This window comes from Callorhinus ursinus, unplaced genomic scaffold, assembly GCF_003265705.2.
Source record: "Callorhinus ursinus isolate GAN/ISIS: 27379988/994484 unplaced genomic scaffold, GSC_fseal_2.0 scaffold23, whole genome shotgun sequence".
NCBI lineage: Eukaryota > Metazoa > Chordata > Mammalia > Carnivora > Otariidae > Callorhinus > Callorhinus ursinus.
The window spans coordinates 1,025,771-1,046,099 of NW_027397085.1; the positions used below are offsets into that span (position 1 = coordinate 1,025,771).

General features: G+C 38.7%; 1 protein-coding gene across 2 annotated transcripts in view; it reads right to left on the minus strand.

The window, feature by feature from the left end:
* JMY (junction mediating and regulatory protein, p53 cofactor) overlaps positions 1–20,329 on the minus strand; it is a 93,209-nt gene that overhangs the window by 5,547 nt on the left and 67,333 nt on the right. Inside the window, exons 5-10 of one of the 2 annotated variants that reach the window (XM_025892556.2) lie at positions 17,147–17,312; positions 16,379–16,566; positions 13,771–13,857; positions 5,118–5,213; positions 2,390–2,990; positions 632–942 (exon numbers count right to left, since the gene is read on the minus strand). In XM_025892556.2, the coding sequence (XP_025748341.1) occupies positions 635–942; positions 2,390–2,990; positions 5,118–5,213; positions 13,771–13,857; positions 16,379–16,566; positions 17,147–17,312 (1,446 nt within the window). In that variant the 3' untranslated portion in view covers positions 632–634. The remainder of the gene's footprint in view (positions 1–631; positions 943–2,389; positions 2,991–5,117; positions 5,214–13,770; positions 13,858–16,378; positions 16,567–17,146; positions 17,313–20,329) is intronic. The other variant, XM_073905283.1, reaches the window with a different exon arrangement.

Here is a 20,329-nt window from a genome sequence, read left to right on the forward strand (position 1 = left end):
TCAGACAATGCAATCATTTTTCTAAACTGACCTCAGAAAATTCCTTTGTAGGCAGCTAAGAAGACACCAAAATTCAATACACATTAAGTTTGTACCTGAAATACTTTAGTCAGAAAAAGCCTTTTCTGTATTTATTTTTAAAGATGTTACGTGTCAGAGAGAGAGCACAAAAGCAGGGGGAGCAGCAGCGGGAGAGGGAGAAACAGGCTCCCTGCTGAGCAGGGAGCCCAAGCGGGACTTGATCCCAGGACCCCGGGATCATGACCAGAGCCGAAGGCAGACGCGTAACCCAGCCACCCAGATGTCCCGCCTTTTCTGTTTTTAAAAACAAGAAATACGACTGTCACTTTACTGAGATAAGACTACCTCTTTATTTGGGCTACAGCTATACTGTAGAAATTTTTCATGAGCAGGATATAAACACAGCATTTACATAAGAGTATTTTTGGAAAAGTGCTTTACTGTTAAGTTTCTAGAAACTACACAAAACCTGAAGTTCATAAATCTGTGGTCCATGCTATAACTGAGCTGTATAATAAATAATAAATCTCATCAATAAAATCTAACAGACCTCCTCATCCAATAGAAAAGCTGTATTACTGATGCTACGAAAGAAAATAGGACCATTTACTTGTTAGTTTTCCCAGTCTGTGCAAGGCAAAGCTTCCTCTTCATCCTCTGACTCAGGGGACGCTTCTTTGATTCTTCTAAGAGCTTCATGGATGCTTCGTGTTAGAGGGTCTGTGTCAGGCAGAAGTGTGAAGGATTCTCTCAGAACTTCCTTCTGTACCTTCTTCAATTTTACCCCTTTCCTGATTTGTGCCAAGATATTATTACTATCATCTTCATCAGGAAAAGGAGGTAGAGTTCGCTGTTCAACCTTTTTCAGATGAAAACTACCACGCTTCAAGGAAGCTAGCACCTCATCCATGGGTGAGCTCACTTTACAAATGAAAGAGAACAATGACAGTTAGGATCATGATTAAGAGTCCAACTGGCAACCTCTAGACTTTAGGACTGTGTTAGCCAAGGACATGGAAAACAATATGGACCATGAAGTTTGGACTGAAGGTTTCCCAGGAACACATGGGATCCCAATTATGCTTGGACAAAGAAACAAACAAAGCCACAACACCCAGACTCCAAGTCCAAGTTATTATTTCTATCATTTCCCATGTGAGAGAAGCAAGCAGATTGGGAGCTAGAAGGTGCTCTTTGGGAATATAATGGGTGAGACTCCCAAAGGATTTCCATAACGCACCAGTTCAATCTAAATTCAGACAGCAATTGAGTTACAAATGTAATTTTAAAGAACTAAGTTTTGATTCACTATGGTGATTTTTTATTTTTCTTTTAAAGAGGTTTTTTTTTATTATTATTAAGTAAACTCTATCCCCAATGGGGGCTCAAACTCCTGCCCCTGAGGATCAAGAGTTGCATGCTCTAATGACTGAGCCAGCCAGGTGCCCTGACTACAGTGACTGTTCTGTTTTTTTCCATTTAGTTGTTCTACATATAAAATTCTACTCCAGTTATGGTAAGAAATATTTTACAGTATGGTCTCTCAGATTAAAATTTAACATGCACATTGTTTTATATAATATTCTACCAATGAAATCTACGGACCAGGATTATTCTGTTCTTTCCAAGAACAGCTTTATTAAGGCTTATCTGACATGCAGTAAATTGTGTATGTTACTCCCCATTCTTCCTTTATTTTTTATTTTAAGATTTTATTTATTTACCTGACAGAGAGAGAGAGAGAAAGGGAACACAAGCAGGGGGAGTGGCAGGCAGAGGGAGAGGGAGAAGCAGACTCCCCGCTGAGCAGGGAGCCCAATGCGGGGCTCGATCCCAGGACCCCGGGACCATGACCTGAGCCGAAGGCAGATGCTTAACGACTGAGCCACCCAGGCGTCCCCTTCCTTGCTTTTTCGTACAGAGAATACCAAGGCCCTCAATAAATATGTGACCAAATGTTACATGGTCCTGCCAACGTCATCCTAGTGTGACAGTCCTGCCCAGCTGGCTTACTTTCTCTGATGTGAATACCTTCCTTGTATTTCCTAGGTTAAATCAGATTTTATTTTAAACATAGAAGGAACCACTTCCTATGTATTACCAGAGAGACCAAGTATCACTTCAAAATATATAGTTTTTAAAACATCTCTAAGAGCTCAAGAAGGTACACATTCCTGTGTCTATACACATTTGCCGATGTGGGTTGGTACGATTTCCGCCAAGCTGGGACCATGAAAACCTATCTGCTGTCGAATAATGTCCGAAAATGAAATGTTTTAAGCTCTGTAGGGTGCTATGAAATAGAAAGTCCTGTGCTTACGTCTCACCCTATTCAGCAGAGGAACGTGAATGTGTCTGTCGAACTTACCTCTCCTCCTCTGCAAAGCTTCAGCAGTCTTTCTGAGCCGCTTCCGGGCACTGACCAGCTGGCTGCTGTCAAACAGCTGTGCCGGTGGTGCGCTAGCAGGCTCCGCGGTCCTCATCTCGCTCCCCTCTCTACCAAGTTGACCTTTCTCCAGGGTCTCCAAGGAGTGGTCCTTGGCAAGAGGCAGAGGGGGCGGCGGTGGGGGAGGGGGAGGAGGGGGTGGGGGCGGAGGGGGTGTTGGAGGAAGAGGTGGGGGGAGTGGCGCTATGGTAACAGAACCCGGTTCGAGGTCAGTATTATTCAAAAGTGGAAGAGAAACCGCGGGCGGCAGTTCAGAGGTAACACCACTGAGAGGTAATGAAGGGGCTTCAAGTTGTGCTAATGAACTATCTTCAAGCTGTGCGAGGCTCTGGGCTTCTGTTTTCTGCAATGATGTGAGCTTCCCTCTTCCTTCCTCCACCATTTCATTTTTCTCTTCTACCTGGGGCGCTCCTGGCAGAGAGTCACACTGGTCCTCACAGGGCACGGGACTGGCTGTGCTTCTTCTTCTTGAATGAGCCAGGCGCAATCTGGTTGATTTAAGTATGACTTGGCCAGGGTACCTCTAAAAAATCAGAAGGTATCGTAACTGGTCAAATTACATTAAAACAATTTATCAACAAATGGCTATTTTCTCCTTCAGATGCAAGATGTTATTTTGGACCTTTTTTGATTTTTCAGGGAAAGTTCTTTAATAAAGTTAAAACAGAAGACTACAATACCAAAGCATAATACCACAGCATAATACCTTTCGACAATTATCACTGAACTCTATTTGCTTATCAAATCCTTTATCAAGGCCCTGGTCCTTTCTTATCCACTTAAGAAGCCAACTGTTCAGAATTACCATAGGATTTAAAGATTTTTAATGGCTGAAATTACTAATTTTAATGACAAAATAGCGAGACAAAATACAAAACATAAATGATATTGGTACATAGAAAGCTATGAAACTATTAGCTTCACATGTATTTTCACATGCTTACAGATAAAAAATTAAAAATTAATGTTCTTTTTAAAAATGTTTCTTGGGGGGGTGCCTAGGTGGCTCAGTTGGTTAAGTGGCTGCCTTTTGGCTCAGGTTATGATCCCAGGTGTCCTGGGATCAAGCCCCACGTTGGGCTCCCCCCTCAGCGGGGGATCTGCTTCTCCATTTCTCTGTCAAATAAAATCCTCTTTAAAAATTAAAAAAAAATAAACAATATATACATTTTTATGAGGGAAAGAGAGGGAATAAAATTTTTAGTACTAGTATACACAACTCTTTTTCTATCTTTTACTACAGTAAAACCTAGCATTAATGGATCTGGTGAACAACATTTACTTAACACAAGGTTTATCCTTGTCAGCACAGACCATGAAGTAAGACTCCTGAGCACTTCTGCAACTAGAACCATTCAGCTTAAACACAGTTCCAAGGAAATGTCTGGCTGCTGTGATACTGGCATCCAGGTTCATGGGTTGTTAGCCTCGCAAGAGAACTGCCAAAATATTTCTCATGTAGCTTGATCCACTCGCTAATTCTGGCAGGATCACTTCCATAGATTGTTCCCACAGGTTATTATTGTATGTGCTATTAATAACAAGTTGATGCCTGAAATGGACTCTATAGTCAGTTGTGAACTAATTAACTTTATAAAACTAAAATAAATACATACATACATACATAAAAATTTTTAAAAATCCAGGTTTGCCAGAGGCCCTGACCATTCCTCTTATCCTACTGAAGTGGTAGACCAACGGCACGAGGGTATTAATGTGGTACACAAATGGAAGAAAGGTATGGGGTGCCTGGGTGGGGCAGTCAGTTAAGTGACCGACTCTTGGTTTCAGCTCAGGTCATGATCTCATGATCTCAGGGTCATGAAATCAAGCCCTGTGTCAGGCTCCACACTCAATGCACAGAGTCTGCTTGAGACTCTCTTCCTCAGGGCGCCTGGGTGGCTCAGTCGTTAAGTGTCTGCCTTCGGCTCAGGTCAAGATTCCAGCGTCCTGGGATCGAGCCCCGCATTGGGCTCCCTGCTCCACGGGGAGTATGCTTCTCCCTCTCTCACTCCCCTGCTTGTGTTCCCTCTCTCACTGTGTCTCTCTCTGTCAAATAAATAAAATTAAAAAAAAAAATTTTTATTTAAAAAAAAAAAGACTCTCCTCCTCCTTCTGCCCCTGCCCCCACTCTCTCTCTCTCTCTAATGATATCTTTAAAACAAACACACACACACAGAGAAGAAAGGTAGCCCTGTAATCAAACATTAATTTAAAAAATTATTTTAGTATTTTATTTATTTGTTTATTTGAGAGAAGAGAGAGGAGCAAATCTGCCAAGCGCAGAGCCGGACACGGGGCTTGATCTCTCAATCCTGAGATCATGACCTGAGAGAAAATCAAGAGTCAGACACTTAACCAACTTAGCTACCCAGGTACCCCTAAAATAATTTTTTTTTTGGCTTTATTTAAATTCAAGGTCGTTAACAAATAGTATATTATTTTTAGGGTAGAACTGTGATTCATCAGTTGCATAGAACACACATTGCTCATAACCTTATTGTCCATCAACCCATCAGCCCATCCCCCCAAAATTTTATTTTCTAAATTATAAAGGAAAACCTAAGTTTTTCTCATAATCTTCCAATAGGACTGTATATGTAGCTGTTTAAAAAAGCAATGAAAAATAAATTGATCATACATTTATTACCTGTTTAAAAGTTCGAAGTCTATCCAGTGTTCTTTGTCTCTCCTGGCTAACCCAAGCACTTTTTCTTTCTTCTTCGTCATGCAATTTTTCTCTCTTCTGGTAAAAAATTAATAGTAATTCCATTATGATGTGTCCCATTCATTTTTATTATTAACTAGGGGGTAGGAGTGGGGGGGGAGTTCTCCCAATAAGTAAAATGGGTAACTCCAAAGAATGATTCATTAAACAAAGTGTTTCATAGCATGAAACTACTAGTTTTTAATAGAAATCATAGTTTTAAAATTCACAATGATATGCTGACAAAAAAAATACTGTTTCTTTTTTTGCATTTACCCACAATTAAAGATGTTTACTCTGAAAAGTAAAATCATATCTTCTCTAGATTAAAAAATGTTCCATCTTTGAGGTTCTGGCTTAAAGAGTTTAAATATAAAATACCTGTAGCTGCTCTATTCTGCAAAATCAAACAGTTCACCTTAAAAATAAAATCAGCAGCCACCTGGCCAATAGTTTAGATACTGCACCATCATTCAAACAATATAACCAGCAGTTAGGAAAAAAAAGTATTTCTCGCAGTATTCATGAATCATCTGGATTAGTATCACACCTTGAAACTGAGTTATCTGCACAGAAATTTAAAAATTTCCCTATGTTAATGCTAACTGGTAGTAACTGTGGAAAACAGTTTATATGTCTGGAGTATGGAGGCTCCTCAAAAAATTAAAAATAGAATTACCTTATGATCCAGTAATTCCACTACTAGGTATTTACCTAAAGAATATGCAAACACTAATTGGAAAAGATATATGCACTCCTATGTCTACTGCAGCACTATTTATCATAGCCAAATTATGGAAGCAGCCCAAGTGTCCATCTATAGATAAATGAATAAAGAAGCTTTGGCATATATAAAACAATACTGCTCAGCCATAAAAATAATGAAAACTTGCCATCTGCAACAACATGGATGGACCTAGAGAGTATAATGCTAAGTGAAATAAGAGAAAGACAAATACCATATGATTTCACTTACATGTGGAATTTAAGAAACAAATGAGTAAAGGAAAAAAGAGACAAACCAAGAAACAGATTCTTAACTATAGAGAATAGATCATTGCCAGAGGAGAGGTGGGTGGGAGGAAAGGGTGAAAGATGTAATGGGGATTAAGAGTACACGTTTCATGATATGCACTGAGTAATGTAAAGAATTGTTAAACGATTATATTATACACATGAAACAAACAGAACACTGTATGTTAACTATACTGGAATTAAAAAATAAAATTCCTTATGCTGCTGAATCACCTAAAAGGTATCAAATTAAATCTGATTTCACAGAACAAGAATTAAATGAAAAGGCTATGATTTTATTTCCTGCTTTGTTTTAAAAACTAGGAGATACCTCCTACAAGATCAATTAATTTCGTGTGAAGAGGACCGTGGTCTCCAGTGTGTCATTAACTTGTCTCTCTTCCATTTGTCCTTTTCAAATTCAATTTTCCATTATTATCTTACTCTATTACCTCTCTTGTTTCCCACCAGCTTTTCCCTGGACAATTTCTAGTGAGAGTTACTACTTCATTTGTCTTGGATGATTATACTGAAATCTAAAGGATGATTTGAATCTTTAGGCTGAAAGTGACCATCCAGTTTCAGGAAACACTGATGCACAATGATCACCTGGTAAAGTTACTAGACTTCCACAACAAACAAAGACTCTTTTTGAGTATCCACGCAGAAAACTCAAGTCTCATGGAGGATGGGTGGAGGGAGGGGAAACCTCAGGCCTCTCACTGCAACATTCAAAGCTACAAGAAAGTGTTTAACAATGTCTCCAAATTTGGTGGAGAGAAAATATGACAGTATGACCTAGACAAATTGTCTCTTAGGAAATGCCAGAACACAGAATATATGGTAACCATAAAACTTTCCTGAAATGGTACCTCAATGAAATCTAGCTCTAAGATGAATCAAAATAAACTCAGGAAGAGGAGTTGTGATAATCTATTTTGGTGGTTTTTTCTTCATAGTTTTTTTTCTGTATTGCTTTATTCTTTTATAACAATCATTTATGTCTTTTTATAAACACAGTAAGGTTTTTAAAAATGAGTAAGAATGGTTGAGAAGCATTTTTGCAAGCCACTAATTAAAATTGCTTTTAATAGAAGAATTTTTAAAGTAGCAGTAAAGAAAAAGTTTAGAATATGCTTTTTTAAATCTGGTAAGTGATCAAAATTTATACACATCAGGATACTCAATTATTCAGGAAAAAAACCACCTTGCTTATAGATAGTAAAATAAAATTAGAAAATATTAAGAGCAAGGAAACTTTTTTAAGATCGTATAATAAAAAAGGATGGCACGTTAAAATACCATCTAAGAGAGTAATATGTTAGGGGAAAAGCAGCTGAAGATAAAGAAATTCCATTCTTCCATCAAACACATCAATTACCTGTCAGCCAGGCCCTATCGTAAGCCCTAGGAAAGCAGAAGGGATGTGTACGTGGTGCTGAGGAAGAATAGGCATTAAATAGACCTGGAGGTTTAGCTGTCAAGCACCAAGTAAGAAACAGACCCTGCTGGAGGTGCAGGTGGTGAAAAAGAGGAAAAAGAAGAGAGCACAGGCAGTAATCTCTTGGACAACAGCCTTAGCAACATTTTTCTAGATAGGTCTCCTCAGGCAAAGGAAACAAAAGCAAAAATCAAGTACTGGGACTACACCAATATAAAAAATTTTGGCACAGTGAAGGAAACCATCAGCAGAATGAAAAGACAACCTGCTGAATGAAAGAAGATATTTGCAAATGATATGTCCAGAAAGGCATTAAATCTGAAATATATAAAGAACTTATACAACAATACCAGAGAAAAAAATAATAATCTACTTTAAAATGGGCAGAGGATTTTTCAAAAGATATTCAAATGGCCAACAGACACATGAAAAAATGCTCAACATCACTAATAATTGGGGAAATGAAAATCAAAACCACAGTGACATATCACCTTACACCTGTCAGAATGGCTAGAATGAAAAAGACAAGAAATAACAAGTGTTGGCAAGGACGTGGACAAAAGGAAGCCTCGTGCACTGTTGGTAGGAGGGTAAACTGGGGCAGCCACTGTGGACAACAGTATGGAGGCTCCTCAAAAAAACTAAAAATAGAAATATCCCATGATATAGTAATTCCACTTTTGGGTATTTACCCAAAGAATACGAAAACTTTAATTCAAAAGGCTATATGCACCCCTATCTTTGTTGCAGCATTATTCACAATAGCCAAAATATGTAAGCAACCAAAGTGTCCATCAAAAGATGAGTGGATGGAGATGGGTATGTACAATGGAATATTACTCAGCCATAAAAAGAATGAGATCTTGCCATCTGTAACAACATGGATGGACCTAGGGGGTATTATGCTAAGTGAAGTAAATCAGACAAATGTTTTATGATCTCACTTACATGTGGCATTTAAAAAACAAAATAAACAACAACAACAACAAAAAAGCAGAAACAGACCCATCAGTACAAAGAACAAACTTGTGGTTTCCAGAGGGAAGAGAGATGGGCAGGTGGGAAAAGGTGCTTGGAGGGCAATGGAAGGTACCAGCTTCCAGTTATGCAATGAGTAACTCACAGGGATAAAAGATGCAGCGCAGGGAATGCAGTCAGTGGTACTGTCACAGTGCTGTGCGGTGACAGGCAGGAGCTGCACTGGCAGTGAAGACAGCATGATGTAGAGAACTGTCACATCAGTATCTGTACACCCGAAACTGAAACTAACATACCGTTGTGTGTCAACTACACTTCAATTTTAAAATATCTTCTGTTAGAAAAGAAAGTATTATGAACAATAAACTAGATAAGAGACTACATCTTAACTGTTCAACACTACAAGAGATTGTACTTATGTGATACCATAGAGATGTTAGCAATGGCAATCATACTGCAAATGGAATGCATCAAATCAATATGCTACATCTTAAATTTGCACAATGTTGTATGGAAATACATGAATTAAAAAAAACTGTCAAAAAATGGTTTTTAAAAAAACCACTGTAACCAAAATAATCTTAAAACTTCTGATCAGTTTTCATAAACTACACCTTAAAATTATTGTTTGTACTTTTTTTTTTTTGACAGAGAGAGACACAGTGAGACAGGGAACACAAGCAGGGGGAGTGGGAGAGGGAGAAGGAGGCTTCCCGCTGAGCAGGGATCCTGATGTGGGACTCGATCCCAGGACCCTGGGATCATCACCTGAGCCGAAGGCAGACGCTTAACCGACTGAGCCACCCAAGCGCCCCTGTTTGTACTTTCTTGAAGTGAAACCCATCAGTTATGAATGTGGTTAATAAAACAAGAATTCACTTTTTAATGGGAAAACTGACTTGTGTCCCCACCACCATTTCCTTCTCTTACTCAATTTGTCTCTGAGCTTAAAAAAAAAAAAAAGTAGCTTTACATTTTCTTTATTGTTTCAGAGGCTTACTATCAAATATTAAAATAAACTTCCTTAGTCTTATTTAATTTGCAAGGATTTCCAGAATAAATTTTTTTTTTTTTAAAGATTTTATTTATTCATTTGAGAGACAGAGAATGAGAGACAGAGAGCATGAGAGGGAGGAGAGTCAGAGGGAGAAGCAGACTCCCCGCTGAGCAGAGAGCCCGATGTGGGGCTCGATCCCGGGACTCCAGGATCATGACCTGAGCCGAAGGCAGTCACCCAACCGACTGAGCCACCCAGGCGCCCCACCAGAATAAATTTTTGAGACAATAATGTTAGTATGTAGGAATGCACATTTTAAACCACCCAAGAGATTTTAATAAAGGTGGTTTAAACCTAGCTTTGAAAAACAATGATTTGGGGCGCCTGGGTGGCTTAGTCAGTTAAGCACCTGCCTTCGGCTCAGGTCATGTTCCCAGGGTCCTGGGATCGAGCCCCGCATCGGGCTCCCTGCTCAGCAGGGATCTCCCTCTCCCTCTGCCTGCCGCTCCCCACTGCTTGTACTCTCTCTCTCTCTCTGCCAAATAAATAAAATCTTTAAAGAGGAAAAAAGAAAAACAATGATTTATTTTAATGTAAGCCAACTTGCCTTTTCCTACAGTTATGCACGTTAAGGAAAAGGAGATGGTTAGTGGGCTCATCTCCCATACTTAGCATTCCACCCAAAGCTGGTATTCGGCAGAATTAAAAGGCAGATGACATTTATCTTTGAGATCTCCTCAAGTATCAGTTTCCTCATTTTTACTCTTCTTTGCCCTAAGAAACTCTTGGAGAAAGGATTTGATAGTCATTCTAAAAAACTAATTAGGGGCGCCTCGTAGCTCCTTCAGTTGTGTCTGCCTTTGGCTCAGGTCATGATCCCAGGAGCATTGGGCTCCCTGCTCTGTGGGGAACCTGCTTCTCCCACTCCCTCTACCTGCTGCTCCCCAATTGTGCTGTCAAATAAATAAAAATCTAAAAAAAAAAAAAATTTAGTTACTACATCTACCAAAGTAGTGGCAAAATCTTCATAGAGTAATGTTTAAGCATGGGATCTCAAGAGCACTCTGATGGCACAGGTACGGAGGCTGATAGGAGGCGTTCTTATTTGCCTGTTTGGTCCATTATCTACCGTTTACAAGGCAGTTTCTGATCTATGAAAAGCACAATGAAAAATAAAAGTGCAAGAATTAATTTTGCTATTTCTAGTTTCTTGGAGAATGATGAATTTTACAGTTTATGGGTAGTTTGGCTACTTTTATGTGTTTAAAATCAAGAGTAACGGGCAACTTTAATATGTGCCAAAATGAGCTTAAGGGATTAATACAGAAAAATTTAAGCCATTTGGCCTTTAGGGTGACAAACACTATATAAGCACATACAGTGATATGGTCATGTCAGCATTTCTACTATTCAATGAAATTTAAAATTATTGGTTGAGTAATCTAAGACACGGTGTCTGAAAAGACTACTATCAGGATAATACACTACAGACATAATGAGGTGGAGCGATGCTGGGAGAAGATTTCTAATGCAATTTTTTAAAAAAGTGAACTAATGATCTCAGTAAATCACAGAGAGAAAGTTCCTCACCTTGATAAGGAATATCTACAGAAAACCCTATAGCTAAGCATGGTAGTTAATGGTCAGAAACAAGACGCCTTCTTGCTAAGATCAGGAGAAGACAAAGCTGTCCCCTCTCACCATTCCTTCTTGGTGAGCATCATACTGAAAGCCCTAGCTACTGGAAAAAGTGGAGTTAAGTAAAAGGTGTACAGATTGGGATAGAAGAAATACACCTCTCTTCATTTGCAGATGACAAGATCGTTCATGTAGAAAACCTAAAAGAACCAACAGAAAAAGAAAGCTCCTGGACTAATGAGTGGATTATAGCTCGGCTACAGGATACAAGGTTGACATAGAAAAGCCAAATGCTTTCTAATGTACCAGCAACGAACATCTCAAAGTTTAATATTAAAAACTATTTACAGGGGCGCCTGGGTGGCTCAGTCGGTTAAGCGTCTGCCTTCGGCTCGGGTCATGATCCCGGGGTCCTGGGATCGAGCCCCGCCTCGGGCTCCCTGCTTGGCGGGAGGCCTGCTTCTCCCTCTCCCACTCCCCTGCTTGTGTTCCCTCTCTCACTGTGTCTCTGTCAAATAAATAAATAAAATCTTTAAAAAAAAAACAAAACAAAACTACATTACCATCAAAAAAAGAGAAAGATTTAGGCACAAATCTAATAAAATATGAATAAGATCTATATGAGGTCAACTATAAAACTTATAAAAGAAATCAAAAAAGATCTTAATAAATAGCTAATTCCTTGTTTATAGACAGGAAGACACAATATTAAGGTGTCCATTATTCTGAAACTTAACCTATACATATGATGTAATCCTAGTCAAAATGTCAGTTGCTTATTTTGTGGTTACTGACTAGCTTTGGAGCAGCAGAAGACCTAGATCAATATAACAACACAGAGTACAAAGTAGACCCAAATATATTTAATCAACTGATCTTTAACAAGAGCAAAGGCAATCCAATGGAGAAATGACAGTTTTTGTGTTTTTTTTTTAAAGAAATGGTATTGGAACAACTACACACTCACATTTAAAAAGAAGTTTAGCTACAGACCCTATACCCTTCACATACATTAACTCAAAACAGATCACAGACTTAAATGTAAAATAAACTATAAAGCTCCCAAAATATAACACAGTTTTGAGAAAATACAGATGACCCTGGGTTTGGAGAGGACTTTTTAGATACAGCACCAAAAGTACAACTCATGAAAGAAAGAAGTGATAAGCTGGCCTTCATTAACATTAAAATTAAAATAAAAAATATCCTGTTCTGCAAGAGATGCTGTCAAGAGAATGAAAAGACAAGCCACAAATTTGGAGAATATCTGCTTTTTAAAAAACCCTGTCTGATAAAGGACTTTATCCAGAATAAAGAATTCTTAAAACTCAATAAAAAGAAAACCCAATTGAAAAACCAGAAAAAGATCTGTACATAACCTCAGCAAAGAAGATATACAGATGACAAGAAAGCACTGTGAAAAGATGCTCATTATCATACACCACTAGGGAACTGCAAACTAAACATTCATCAGATACCACCACATTCCTAATTAAAATGGCTAAAATACAAAACACTGACAATACCAAATGCTGGTAAGGATATGGAGCGATAGGAACTCTCATTGTTGGTAGCAATGCAAAGTGCTATAGCCACTGTAGTAGACAGTTTCGCAGTTTGCTACAAAATTAAATCAACTCTTACCTTTATAATCCAGCAATCGTGCTCCTTGGTATTTACTCAAGAGATGAAAACTTATGTGCACACAAAAACCTGTATGAATGCTTATAGCAACTTTATTTATAAGTGCCAAAACACAGGAGCAACCAACATGTCTCAATAGGTTAATCGATAAACTGTGGTGTACCCAGACAATGGAATATTATCTGGCACTAAAAAGAAATAAACTATCAAGCCATGAAAATGCATGGAGGAAAAAAAAAAAAAGATAGAAAATGAATGGAGGAATATTAAATGCATATTACTGAGTTATGTCCATCAGAAAAGGCTACATACTGTATGATTCCAATTAAACATTCTAGAAAAGGCAAGACTGTAGAGACAGTAAAAAGATCAATGGTTGCCAGGGGTGTGAAGAGAGAGGGGGATGAATACATAGAACACAGGACATTCTCAGGGTGGTGAAAATGTTCTGTATGATATTATAATGGTGGATTCATATCCTATCACTATACATTTGTCAAAACCAATAGAACACACATCACCAAGAATGAACTCTAAACTCCATTATGGACTTCAGGTGATACCGATGTATCAATGCTGATTCACTGACTGTAACAAAGGTACAACACTCTGGTTGGAAGGAGAAGCTGTGCATGTGTGGAAGTATATAGGAACTTGTATATAGGAAGTATATAGGAACAAACTGTCTAGTCAATTTCTCTAAAACTGTTCTAAATAATAATGTATGCATATATATGCATACATATTGAACTACATACATTCCTACATACATATATATGGAATTAATGCTAACATCTAGTTATTCACATTTTCTTATTCTCTATTCACTTTGAGACATGTAAAAATCAAAGTTTTCTTCTAAGTCTCCACAAGTCCAAACTTACTAGTTGTACTGTGTGATGGGTTCTATATTCATCTTCACTCCGAAGGCGCTGTTGGAACTTTTCATTGTGTTTTGCAATACAAATTTCCTATAAATACATAAAATGTGTTTTAATGTAAGTGAAACCTGAAAGACTCGGACACCATACCAGAGTTTATTTAACTGGGTTTTAGTTTTAATCTTAACATGTACCTACATAGGGCACCTGGGTGGCTCAGTTGTTAAGCATTTGCCTTCAGCTCAGGTCATGATCCCAAAGCCCTGCATCGGGCTCCCTGCTCAGTGGGAAGCCTGCTTCTCCCTCTCCCTCTCCCACTCCCCCTGCTTGTGTTCCCTCTTTCACTCTCTCTCTCTGTTAAATAAATAAAAATCTTTAAAAAAACTTAAAAACATGTACCTACAATAGCAAAACACCAAGTAGGCCACGTTTGGTTTCTCATCTGGAGTACTGAAGCAGCAGAAACCAAATCATTAGGATCTAAGAAAAATATTAACTTCTCTAGAACAACTCTTTTCTAAGTTTTTTTTTTTTTTGGACGGGGAGGGATACAGCAAGATAGAGTGGACAAGGGTATCCTTAGATAATCTCAAAGCTCTCTTTAAGCTCTGAAGTCTGTGGCCAAAAGATTCTAAGTCTTATTGTACTCTTTAAACTAGTTTGAGTAAAAAAGGATATACAACCCTTGGCTGAAAGTCTGTATTCTAAACTCTGATGGGTTAAAGAACATGATTTTGCTTGGAGTGGCTTAAATGGTATTATGAAATCTGTACCTTATGGTCAGAGATTGAGTGAAAAGGAACCTTAAAGATAAAAAAAAAGTCAGAATGACAAAAAAAATATATATATATATATATGAATGCTTATTCTAATCACATGAAAATAAAAACATAATAATAAACTAGGAAATACATGCCTCTTTACAAAATAACGCACTATCATCTGGCAACATTTAATGGCACCACGCTACGTCTTTTTCCCTCGGTCTTCCTAGAGAAGTCCTCCAGATAAAAAGATGACCATTAGTTTCCAACACTCTCAAAACTATACCAAAAGATCAATCTTCTAACCAGAGAAAGTGATATAATGAATGACCTTTTAAGCCCATGAACTACACTGTAAAGCAACTGTGTTGTCTTTTTCACCAACACTGGGTTGACTCTATTGCCTAACAAGTACAGATCCTGAAATTAAACTGTTCAGGGCAGTCTCCAGGGGGATAACAAAGGTAGTATTATATATAAGTAACATGATATGGTGGTACAATGACTCAGGCTTCTAAATCACACAGACCTAAGACAGAATCCTATCATTGCACAGTAACTAGCTGCTTTTCTCTGGGTGATTTATTTAACTATCAGGAGCCTTAGTTCCCTTGATTACAAAATGAGAATATAGGTCCCAAGTCCCTTATTTTCAGATTTTAGAAAGGTGGTATGTTGCATATACACTACCCAGTAACTCCAGCAGGATCTGAAAGAGCGCCCTAAAAGTAATACTAACATTTTTGCAGTGAAATATATGAATAGTCAAATTAAGTGGGACTATGAGATGGACAACTTCCTCTCAGCTCAGGTCTGGTCTTGTCACCAAACCAAGTATGAGAATGCTTTTGGTTTTTGGAGCTTTCTCGGCTTTAGGCAAAAGATTATTACCTCATTTGACTAGTGGTATCATTAAAGAAGATAAAAAATGCATAAAGAATAATGTTGTTTTTATTATTTTTCTTAAAAAGTCCAATCACAAAGCGCAGATTTCAAGCCCTCATGGCATAGCCAGAGACCATCTTTGTTTTTTCAAGAGGAGAAGCAGGACATGATTTTCTTAGAACTACCCTTGGGTATGCAATTCTACTGTGGATATTGGGTAAACCAAGCACCCTGGGACTGTGGGCATGATGACATGGAGACAAGGATTATAAGACGACGTTACATGGAGAGGTGTGTTTTTATCTTTTATATCATACAGTTGATCTTCTCGTTGTCTTTCTTTTTACGACTTAGTGTTTCTAGTTTTCTCTCTTTCCAGCCATCTTTTGTCAGTACTTCCTCCCCCTGCAGACCTGCCACCCCAGATGGTAGGCTTGGAGGGACAGGGGTAAGGATGGGAGAGGACACGACCCTCGAGGGCCCCTGACTCTGTGTGATGTGATGGGTTGCAGCAGATCTGAGGCTGCTGGTATAAACAGGCAGATTCTCTGGGGGTGCCTTTCCCTACCTCAGAATTAGATTAATATATATATAATTCCTTCAAGACTGAGGTCAGAACCAAGACTTCATTTAGAACAGCACTGGCCTCCTTAAATAATGAGGAGCCAGGAACTGCATTACATGGGATCCTGCAGTCATGCCCTTTAGCAGAGTCACCTTCAGGGTGCCACAGGTAAACAGGACATCATCACTGGCTGTTCTAATGTTAACAGGGCAGCTCTCGGAGAACTATAAAATGTTAATATAATGGCTCAAGTATTGGAAAGAGGTAACTCTCACTTAGTTTTAAAACAAGTATTAGTGACAAACCAGGTTAGAATTAGATATGGGTCAAGGACTAAGTAATGACTAAAAGCAGGATTTAAAATTAAGGCTGTCTATTCAATAAATACCTATTATACCTTTTTATTTCTGAGGTAGGCTTTCTTGGCTGAAACCCGTCCACGTCTTGCTTCTAGCTGGCGTGCTTTCTGCTGAAGTTTCTGTAGCTCTTCTCTCTGTAAGTGCACAGATGCTGCCATTTCTTCCTTCTCCAGCATGGCCTCCATGCTTTCGTAAGTGTCATAGTATACCACTTCATCTCTCTTTTCTAGAACAAAACAGCAACAAGGGGTAGTAGTTAAGAGCATGGGCTATGGAGCCAGACAGAACATGGTTCTAATCCACTTATTGGTTCTGTAACCTCAGGCAACACCACCCCCCTTAGTTTTTCATTAAGACTCCGTTTGATCCTGTATGTCTTTAATTTTCTTTTTTTTTTTTTCTTTCAGTAAGCTCTACAGCCAAGCATGGGGCTTGTATTCATGACCTCTTGAGCTTCTTTGTAAAACAGTGATTATTGGGAAATACACCTTCTAGGGTGAGTGTGTGTAGGAAGTGCTCAGCAGTGTCTGGCATGCAGTTAAGTGCTCAACAAATGTTAAGTATCATCCCCAAAACTCAAAAATTTTCTGGCTGAAACAACCTAACAAAAGTAAGCATTTTACATAAGTAATACATAGTTGCATTGCTGACTCTACTTAATGACTTGAGTTTAAGAGCTCCTCTAAAAGGTTTTATGTTAAGACTTTTTTAGTCTCAAAATTTCAAGAAACACAGCTGACAAATATATATATTTTCTCTATGTTTTCAATTTTTTCTGGATTTATGTGGTTGAATGCACACCATACCCGATATAAGTCTTTTGATGCTTTCCAGTTGGGCTGTCAATAATAACTCTTCACACTTCAGGATTTCAAACTGTACTTCATACAACTGAAGTTGCAGATCATAATAATCAGCTTCTAACTGATCCAATCGGGCTATGGCTTCTGTACCACCCTGCAAACTCTGCATCTGTGTGAAAATAAAATAAAAATGTTTCTAGCTGGTGGGGACAGGAAAAAAAAAATCAAGTTAGGATTAGAAATGAATACTAATCATACAGCATAAATCCATGAATCAACTGTGCCAAGAAAAAAACTTAGAGGCAAGAAGTAAAGATGTTTTAAAAGAAAAATAGTAATAATCGAGACATAATACAATTTTGGAAATAACTAGACAAACATGAAAAATTAACTTATTATTACAGATCATGTTTAGAATCTATTATTCTAATTATTATGATACAAATATTAAAAGTGTTCTTTCCTCTCAAAAGTAGATATGCTAAGTTATTCAGTTTTCTTTTCCATATACGAAAAAGATTATATATGGATGAGTAAGATTAAGCTATACTGGGATAGTTACAACCAAGGGATAAAAGTCTGGTTTCCCTACACATCCAGAGATGTTTTGTGCTCCATGGTCACAGCCTGGCTAGGTTCTGGAATCTGGTGAGTGGGGAGCAAAGTGAGTGGGTGTGACGAGAACATGACAAAACTGATTTTCTAGAAATCCCTGCAGTCTACTGATAATGATAACTATTATTATCTTTAAGTAATGCACTCAGGATCCTATATCCACCCTAAGGTGGAACTCAAGATTTCTAAGCATGTCTCATGAAGTGGTAGTTGGTCATGCATGAGGTTTGCTTGGTTGCTCAATTGGGTTTTGGTCCTGAAAAGACAGGGAGAAGAGATTTTGCCAGGCATTAGAAGGAAATTACTATCAGCAAAGTATGCTTCAGGCATTAGTCCCCAACCCCATTATTTCCATGAATTCCTACTTGGCTCTATGGAGAAAGGTGGCAGTAAGAAGGAGCTGACAGAATGGCCAGCAGTCTGTGAAGTACAAGCATGTGAGAGAGTAAAGCATTCTCCCAGAACATTTCTTCTAAGAATATAGTGCTACCCACTTTTGCAGTTTAAAGATTCATGCTTAGAAACTCCAGGAGCCCACTGGCACAGGTACCAGTGTGCCCTGGGGGAACTAGCAACATTGGTGAGGAGGCCCTGGCCTCAACTGGCACCCCAGTAAGTGACTACCAAAAGGGTGGAGGAGGAACAGAGGAAAAAGGGAAATGTTTTGGGAGCTCAGATGAGGGGTCATCTGGGGCTCCCAGAATACTAAGGAGATAGTTGGCTGGTACTCTTGGGACAGCTGTGACAGCAAAGACAGTTCTTATTGCTGCAAAATAATCCTTTCTGTCTAGTGAGGCTAGCAAAACATGGTAGCACATAGAGAGAGTATGTTTTAAACAAGAGTCCAGCCTTTCCTTTACATTCTACTCAACACAGTCTTACCTAAAGACTAGAATATATATATATATATATTCATATATACATATACATATATCTATTAGCACATAATTTCAAGTTCCTTTTAAACTGCAAAGCAACATGGGGCGCCTGGGTGGCTCAGTAGGTTAAACATCTGCCTTCGGCTCAAGTCATGATCTTGGGGTCCTGAGACTGAGCCCTGAATCAGGCTCCCCACTCAGCAGGGAGGCTGCTTCTCCCTCTCCCTCTGCTCCTCCCCCCAGTCATGCGTGCATACGACGCTCTAATAAGTAAATAAAATCTTAAAAAAAAAAAACAAACCTGCAAAGCAATAGTTGGACTGTGATCTAAATGTCCAATGGTACACATTTAAAAATAACCAGGTAAATTAAATACAATGTTATTTAATAAATGTTATAAAAATAGTATAAATATTTAATGAATTAGAAGCCAGAGATTCTGTTGCATTAGGAAATATTTTATGACTGACCAACAATAAATATAGAACCAGAAAAGGGTTTCACATTATAGTGGCTTGTAGAGAATGTTGACAAAATGAAATCCTGCTGTTTTTGAAAATAGGAATCTAAGGTGTCATTTCTTTCCTCAGACCCCCAGTCTCACTTTAAATTATTAACAACCCTTTGCATACTGTCTTGGGTCTCTTATCCAGCTTTGGAGACTGTAGCTCCAGAATCCAGAATCCTGTTATCCACACCACACTTTCTTTGCGCACAGCATACAAACACGTGAAATATGTAATTTTAGAAGCTTTATTTTCTAGGGAATTATAATCAGTTAAGATAAAACCTTAATATGCATTGGTCTAAAAACCTTCTCGTAAGATCAGTTCCAGTGACAATGTTCAGGTAGAAATCCAGGATGTTAGTTCCACCTTCACTATCTTTAGTTCTCTCCAGCTGGAAAGAACCATTTATGTGCCATGTTCATAACACTGTGCTAAAGCTTCCCCTAGCACTCTCTAAGTTTGACTCTCTTGTCTAATACTTAGGCTAAGGAAAAAAGTTGAGAGCCCCCTGTTGACATACCTTTACACAGTCAGTCAGTATCACATATCAAACTGAGAAAGGACGGGGTGTTTCCTTACAAGAAGTGACCTCACCCCCACCTTTCTGGTTTACTGAGTTCTATTCAAAGCAAGGGATTCCAGAAGTGGATCTGCCATGGCGAGGTTCAAAAAGGACAAAACCTCATCAGAGGCAGAAATGCAGACTAAGGATCTGTTGAATCCCAGCCTCTGAGAAAACAAACAATCGGGCAGCAGTGGGCATCAGGGCAAGTAAAAGGGTTGTAAGGACTCAGGAGAGAGGACTTTTATGGGATAAGCTAAAGAGAAAGGGATTAAGAGACAAATCAGGGAAATCTGGAAGGGCAAAACTGTCCTCTGAGGTTATTTAAACTTTAACAGTGAGGCAAAATCCTCAGTGAAAGACATGCAGAGATATGGGAAGGCTATGCTGCACCAAATCTCTTCCCCTATTAGCTGTAATTTCCAGACTGATTTTTTCCTGGCACCTACTTCAGCTGACAGCCACAGAACTAAGGGAATGGGGATCCAGAGTGAAAGGACTACTATTTCTGGACAATGGAGCAGTGCAGAGAAAGTAGGTGCCACAGTTGGGGCACCTTTTTTATGCCTGAGGTCACTGCTTCCCTGGGCAAGAAGGAAGCCTAGAAAGTAGGTTAAGCGCT